General features: G+C 40.7%; 1 protein-coding gene across 1 annotated transcript; it reads right to left on the reverse strand.

The window, feature by feature from the left end:
- Positions 1-986: 986 nt before the first annotated feature.
- On the reverse strand, positions 987-2,726 carry LOC139479347 (uncharacterized). Its single transcript, XM_071262205.1, has one exon. The coding sequence runs from the start codon at positions 2,724-2,726 to the stop codon at positions 987-989; it is 1,740 nt and encodes a 579-aa protein (XP_071118306.1).
- Between the last annotated feature and the right edge of the window lie 4,905 nt (positions 2,727-7,631).

Raw genomic sequence — 7,631 nt, forward strand, 5'->3', positions numbered from 1 at the left:
TAGTTTATTCTTTCTTTTTTGTTCTTCTTATTTTTTTATCAGTATCAACTTCGTACTCAAAATAAACAAATTTACCCGAATTTTCTTATTGTAATAATATTTAAAGATTAGTTTTCCAAGAAAAGTTAAAACAGTTTCCCTAGTACATATCAAATAAAGAAATGCCATTATTTTCCGTAAAAGGTAAAACAACAAAATCAAACCCTAATACGTTGAACAACCTTCTTTAAAACGATGCTATACAGCACTACCACGTGGGAGTTGGAACCCCGAGTACAGCATGGGCAAACGCTTAAACCATTGGGCTCCCCAACAAACCTCTCCATCGCACCATGCTTACGGAATTTTTAAAAAGATGAAGAATTAAAGGTAAGAAAGTGTGAGACAACATATCAGCTCCCAATGGCCTTGAACATGTCCTCGTAACTATGAGTTAGCAACCAATCTTCGCATGGTTGAAACGTGATGCACTCACCATAGAGACCAGTCATCACCATGTGACGGTGTTTTTGCTGGAGTAGGTGCTCATAGCAGGTGGGGTGGTGGTTCAATGTCGGGATCCAGCTGCAGATTTTTTCACTTATACATTGACATGCATGCACAAGTGTGTGCGCACGTGCGTGCGTGTGTGTGTATGTGTGCTTGCACTAGTCCGAACTTATTATGAAAATACGACTGCCAACAATCACAGAAGAATTATACTTGAAGTAAATACTCGATGAAATTGAAGGAATTGACGGTTATCTGAAGTTTGGTCCAGGTTGGGACTAAATGAATAAACTGTTTTATATAAACATATATGTTTATAGTATTATTGATGACTAAAAGTGATTGTGCCAGTCCTGGGCGATAAAAGAACTGCTAGTCTCATCAGTCTAGTGCTGTAATAGGTTGTATTATACATACTTTACAACTGCTTGGCATATTTAGTAATTGCCACGATTGCAGGATGTTGACACAAGCACATCTTAAAGAAAACAACACATTTAGACACTATCCTCTTCTAGTCTACATTTTCTACACAGCATGTTAAGTATGGAAGCCGTCACAATTCTTAATTGTCTTTTGAATCTTGGGTCAAAGAAACCATACAGGAAACAGTTGGAGAAGCTGGTGATGTATACAAAGTTGTACAGCACGATGTATCCTCCCTGGGACAAGAGTTCATAGCCATAACATGGCGCCACTCGGAATATTATGTAGATGGTGAAGAACGGCAATAACGAGAAAATGTAGACAACAGTGATCAAGAAAAATATCAATGTCATTCGTTTCCAGGAAAGTCTCTTATCTGCTGTACCTTTTCCTCGGAGGTTGAAGCCATTGGTTTCTCCATCTTGTGTTTGGTTTTCTATATGGCCAGGTGCGGGTTCGTTACTATCTTCTCTATTGTCATCAGGGGAATCGTCAAATGATGCACCTCCATTGATCATAATTCGTTCAGGACAATAAGAAGACATGGATTTTAGATCGTGTAGGAGAACCTCTGACTGGTTGTTCGGTGTACAATGAAGTCTCGACCGACCTGATTGTAGCCTTTCCAGGGAGAGGGAGTTTTGTCCATCACCCAACCGTGTTTCTGTAGTAGGGCAAAACGATTTCACTCTCCGCACTGTCAATAGGTGTTCATCATTTCGCCCTTTCTCTCTCCATCTTACTTCCATTTCTACGTTCGAGGGCTCAAACGGTGCATACTTCGTCCGCGTCTTTTCCGGGCAGCCCGACACAACGGCTAATCCAGCCCCTCGCTCATCTTCATGTGTTCGATGCTGTCTGGATGACGGGGAAATGCAGTTGTGAGAGTACATACCAATCCTTGACTCTTGAATCCCATCAAAGCCTTCTATCCTCCCGTGCCCCAGGTTTCCATTAATGCCTCCTGTTTCCCACTCCATTTGGGGAAACAAAGCTGGCTGTAGCAAAGTTGACATCTTTCCGTCCACACGTTCACAGTCAGCATTGTCAGGTTGGGCCAAAGCGTCATTATTGGATCTGAGAATGGATGAACGACTTGGGCTAAACCTGTTGAATTTAGTGTCTTTGGGGCGTTTCGAGTTTTTTCCAGAGTTCCTGCTAAGCTGTCTCACCCTGATACCAATCAAAATGTAGACAACCATTATAATTGGAAGTGGTATGATAAACGGGAGAACGACACAGGCGAAATATACCTCCTGCAGCCAATGTTGTGTAGTTTTGTCTAGAAATTCAGCCGATATATACGCCTCCGCTCTATAGCAGTGTGTATTGGCATAACTTGTAACAACGATCCGACCAATTGTAATCCCACCAATTAGTACACTGGTACCGAATACTAATATCTTAGCCAATGTAGGTGGAATCTGCACCGTGAGGGGCTGACATATCCGTCTGTATCTGTCAAAAGACATCAAGGGAAGAATAGATACCGAAAGTTGCAGGAAGTAAATCCTAATTATCTCCAACCTGGCTAGAGTTGGATTACTAAAGAGACTGCCATATCGTAGAAGTGTGATCTTGTAGGGAAGCGACACACATGATATCAGATCGAAAACAGCCAGGGACAGAATGAACACCCTTGTCGTAGACTCCTTGAATTTAAGTCCATATATGTACAGAATGAGTATATTCCCGAAAACACCCACAGCAGCAAACAATGAAAACATTATAACAACTGGAATGTTCTTGCCAAATTCCTCTTCTTCGTCCGCACATGAATCATTTTGCCCTTGTAAACAATTTGAAGCCATACTCGCGGTTGAAGTTAAATCTCCATGCGCTATGATGTTTTTCTCATTATTTCCAACGTCCGCTTCTCGACATTATGTGCCAGCAGTTTGATATTAACATTGATGCTGAATTCTCAGCACGCTTGACTGTCAATCATAGGAGAAAGTAACCAATCAGAAATGAGACTAGGCGGATTTGAGCGAATGCTATGTTCTGAAGTGCAGCAATACTTAACACAATCTATTTATGTCAAGCTGGTTTTAAATGCAACTGATAAGCAGACTCGTACAGGCTAAACATATCCTGGGATGTTTAGAAAAAAGTTACATTCAATATAGACCACAGGAAATTTACTTTACAGAATGAGAATATCCCCGATACACGGACATCAACCAACAGTGGAATCATTACCAAAACTGTCATCTTTTCTTCATCAAACAAAACATGTAGAGAAAGTTAATCTTGGTGTTACTGCTTGCTGTGAATATCCTTTTCATGGTTTCCTGATTGATGGTGTTATCTGTTTTGTGTGTACTTCTGTTTTGAAATGAACTCTCTGAGCTTTCAACCATAACACAAGCAACCACTCGAAAAATAGCTTTCCTTTAACACTAACAATGGCGCTCTTTGTGTTACATAAAATATCGGATTAGACAAAATAACGTTATTTTCGAACAACGGTATTATTTCATTTTTATTAAATATATTTTAACTAATGATGCTATTGCTAGACTGATTCGCCTATGCTAACTGTGATCTATATGTTTAATATCTTATTTATTAAAGTATCACTATCACATCAATTGGACTTTGACGCATTGCCACCAGATAAGAAGGACAATCTTTTGCAAACATTAGGTGTCGTATGCAACTCACCTGTTTTGGATGTCAAGATAAACAGATTGGTTTTGTTAGTTTAGCAAACCCTTTGAGTAAAAACAAAGTTGTGAATTATTGCTACCTGTGGAGTGTGCCAAGGCTAACCCTTCCATCCGCAACTAGGTATCTCATTGGTATGCATGACATCATGAAATAATGATCAATTTACTCTCTATAAATGTTATTTCCTTGTAATTATTGTGTTCATTACAAAGAACAAATACAGAGAGGTAGAGAGGTCTAGAAAGAGAGACAGGGGGAATCAGAATGTTTACGAGTGCTTCAAGCACTGCATATATCGCACACGGTGAAATCGATATTTCTAAAAACTGACTGAAAGATAAAAACAAACATGTACATAGACTTTGATGTCTTAGAGACACCGGGGACACGGAGCGGAGATCGAATTATCTGGTGTGTCAAAACAATTTGCACCATGATAGTTAAAAAAAGTGTCTGAAGAGTAGTGATGTGACTGGTCGAACCAAGACACTGAGATTTATTTCATCGAATAAACCGCGATACAACATACGAGAAACAATTAACAGGTAATTACAGGTCACACTATAACATTTATTTTAGCTTTTTAGAGCTATTATTCCGACAAATTAAGTTAAGAGAAATATATATAACAACTTGAAATGATATAATGTACACGGGAAGCTAAAACATATTTACAGTGAAAAAGTTAAAAGGAAATCACAGGGAAGAATCATTTGTCATATTTATAGATGCAGCATTTGAATATGAGGCCTGGCCAGTTCCGAAGAAGCCCGCAGAAATCTCTAGAGATATCAGTAGAGAGAGAGACAAGGGCCGGTCGCCCCAGTGTAGTCACTTCATCAAGTGCCAACGTTTCAGTAAGAGCCAGTTGAATCAACATTACGGTCCGGTTAATCAAATGAACCGAGATTCTCATCTTCTCGGCATCATGTTGGTGGTAGGTATGCTTCTCAGCTTAAACAACCCAATCGTTGTTTAGTCTTAATGAAAGCAGCCATTGAGCAAATCCTAAATCTTACTGTGTGTTAACGACTGCTAAAACACATCATTGGCGCATACACAGTGAGTGAGTGAGTGAGTGAGTGAATATGGTTTTACGCCGCTTTTAGCAATATTCGAGCAATACCACGGCGGGGGACACCAGAAATGGGCTTCACACATTGTACCCATGCCGGGTCTTCGGCATGACCAGTTAATGCTTTAACCACTAAGCCACCCGACCGCCCCAGCGCATACAGAGAGAACTATGGGAATCACAGACATCCTGGTATCCTGGACATCGAGTACAGGATCTATCAGCTGCAGTTAATTTTACTGAGAATACTGAATTGATACAGGGTTTTTTTAGTCACGTCTCTTTCATTACAGGATCGTATATTCTTACTTCCAGTCAACGTTATTAACCAAAGTGGTTATTGTAACTTGTCTTGCAACAATGTCACTACAGGGATCTGGCTGGGTTGGTTTGGGTCAAGCTGGAAGTTTCAGGTGTTGGCTTTGAGTACTGTTATGGCCTAGCGATTTTAGGTGCCGCAATTCGTTGTTTAGACCACTGGTACCTATCAAAGATCCGTTCCGGTTATAAATGGTACCTTGATCTGTGAGGGCCCTATTCGTAGCCATTTATAATTGGTACCTTGATCTGTGAGGGCCCTATTCGTAGCCATTTATAATTGGTACCTTGATCTGTGAGGGCCCTATTCGTAGCCATTTATAATTGGTACCTTGATCTATGAGGGTCCTCCTTAGTCGTGGGTTTCACACACTTGAAGACATCAAAGGCCTGCCTCATTCTCACCTTTTCCCCCACATCAAGCTGGTATGTGTTTATAACTACAACTAAAATACGGCTTTTGACTCTCACAGATACTCACAAACAACTTCCGACCCCTCAGTACTGAGCTATGTAAAAGGTATATTAAGGTTATATAAAACGCCGAAAAGATAAATGTTTCATTTGTTGATTGTTCTTGTTTAACGCTGCACTCAGCAATATCCCAGCTGCATAACGGTGGCCCATCCATAATCGACAGTCTAGTGATTGATATTATGATCAACTATCCAATCCTACGACCAGGTTGTTGGGGACCTATCCCAAACCGGGATCCTACACGCCTAGAAAGCAGATGTGAGGTGATATCTGGGTGTCATGTAGCTCCAGGACCGGATATCCTTGACATAATCGCTGTTATCTTACCACTACAGATTTATCCTTGTTCACAATTATTTTAAGAAAACCTAAACAAGACAATGTCCAAATTATTTGTTTCTTAAAAAACCGTTTCACGAAATGTCCATTCCAGCTTATAATGAACACATTAAAAGCAAATGACAATGTTTTTTGAATACAAAACGTTATACAAACGTAAAACATCAATGATTAATGAAGCTTTAAAGGGTTTTTAAAAAATGGTATCATTCAACCTCCCCTCCTTTTGAACATATGAACTTTGAAATAATAGATTTAAGACAATTAATTATAATTAAGAAAGCTTATACCATTAAATAATCATTGATGAAAAAGTAAAACGTTAAAACCCAAATCACACACTCATTCTTCATGTTTGGGCTCATCTTCCCTAGGTAAGGGAGTTAACTGACGTTAAAAGTCCACTTTCCCACCTTGCCGAACAAGACAGGAATTCCTTGGTTCGATCGTAGCGCCCCCAGTGGCTATTCCCAGTTATGTCCCTTCTAAGCCTCTCCTATTGACCAATCAGATTCCACCGCTCGTATCACTTGCTTTGCTTCAGACAAAATGGCGGCGCCCGGTCAGGACGATCTGATCAATAACCAAGATCTATATTGTGATAAAACGGGTCTTACATCGCGAAATGCATCAAATCACGTGAGCAACTTGATTTAAACATGAAAAGATTTGGAAAATAGCTGCTGACAACGAGTTGGAGGTGCACATGCTTTGCAAATCCTGCAGTTTACGAACTGGATTTCGATTTCTTTGCGCGATTTTGATTGGACTATGCATAGACTCGTTAGTCCAGCCAAAATGTAACTCCATAATACCAGCCTGGTTCGGTAAGGATGGAAACAGGACTTTTATAGTCAGTTAACTCTCTTGCCTCGGGAAGATGGTTTGAACTATGAATATATAGCTTCCGTTTCTGAGCAGGACAGGTTCACATGTCAAGGTGACACGGATAATCTGTTGTTGGCTCGATGTAGCAATGAGAGCATGAGAGCAAATAGTCTGTATCATTGTTGTGTTTCAAATACAGCATGAATGCATGGCGTAAACAGCAAAACAGAAAACATACCTGATTGGAGTGCTTGTGGTGAAAGCAATGCTCTATCCCTTCTATGTGATAAACATTTTATGAGAAGAATGTATCTGCATTAATCTCAACAGGCGTTGCGAGAAGCATAGTATGGTGTGAGGAGCAGTGATAGTGTAAAGTAGGGGTTAGTGGTCGGTCCCAACAGCACATGAAGTGGGGATTGTGAGGCAGGTAAAGTCGGGATTCGAACCAACGATCATAGATTCCTGGTGTGCCCAGGCGACGTAACTCTGCATAGCGAATTGCGGCGCCTTGGATGATTGGGCCACCCGTTCCCCAAACAGGGCGTTGATGTTTTATATTTACTTGAACTTGGTCGATGTTGTTTTGCTGTTGATGGAGTTACATCACAAGCTCAGCAGCATTGTGCGTGCGTGCGTGCGTGTGTGTTTACCTATCGACCTCCGCCTTCTGGGCAGGCATTCAACGACAACACCAGCGCGTGTGTGTGCGATTGTGCGTGCATGCGTGTTTGCCTCTGCTCCTACAGGGGTTCAAATCCTATATTAATGTACAAAATCACACTCGACAACGTTTTGCATTTTGAATACATCGATTTTTTAACAAATACAATCAGGTTCAGGTTCCAAACATTGTACCCTTTGAGAAATCGAATCAGCGTGACAAGCCAATGCTTTCACCACTGGGATACCGCCCCTGATTTGCAACAGACATACCATTAAGCATCGAGGTGAGGTTGTGAGGTGAAATGGGGTTTAACGTCGCGTCCAAGATAATTGCACTTAT

Source organism: Haliotis cracherodii, unplaced genomic scaffold (genome assembly GCF_022045235.1).
Source record: "Haliotis cracherodii isolate W230 unplaced genomic scaffold, xgHalCrac1.p SCAF_4, whole genome shotgun sequence".
In the NCBI taxonomy this organism is placed as follows: Eukaryota; Metazoa; Mollusca; class Gastropoda; order Lepetellida; family Haliotidae; genus Haliotis; species Haliotis cracherodii.

What these genes read in the sequence shown, in the direction of transcription:
- LOC139479347 (XM_071262205.1), bottom strand. Translation starts at nt 2,726, where the DNA reads ATGGCTTCAAATTGTTTACAAGGGCAAAATGATTCATGTGCGGACGAA.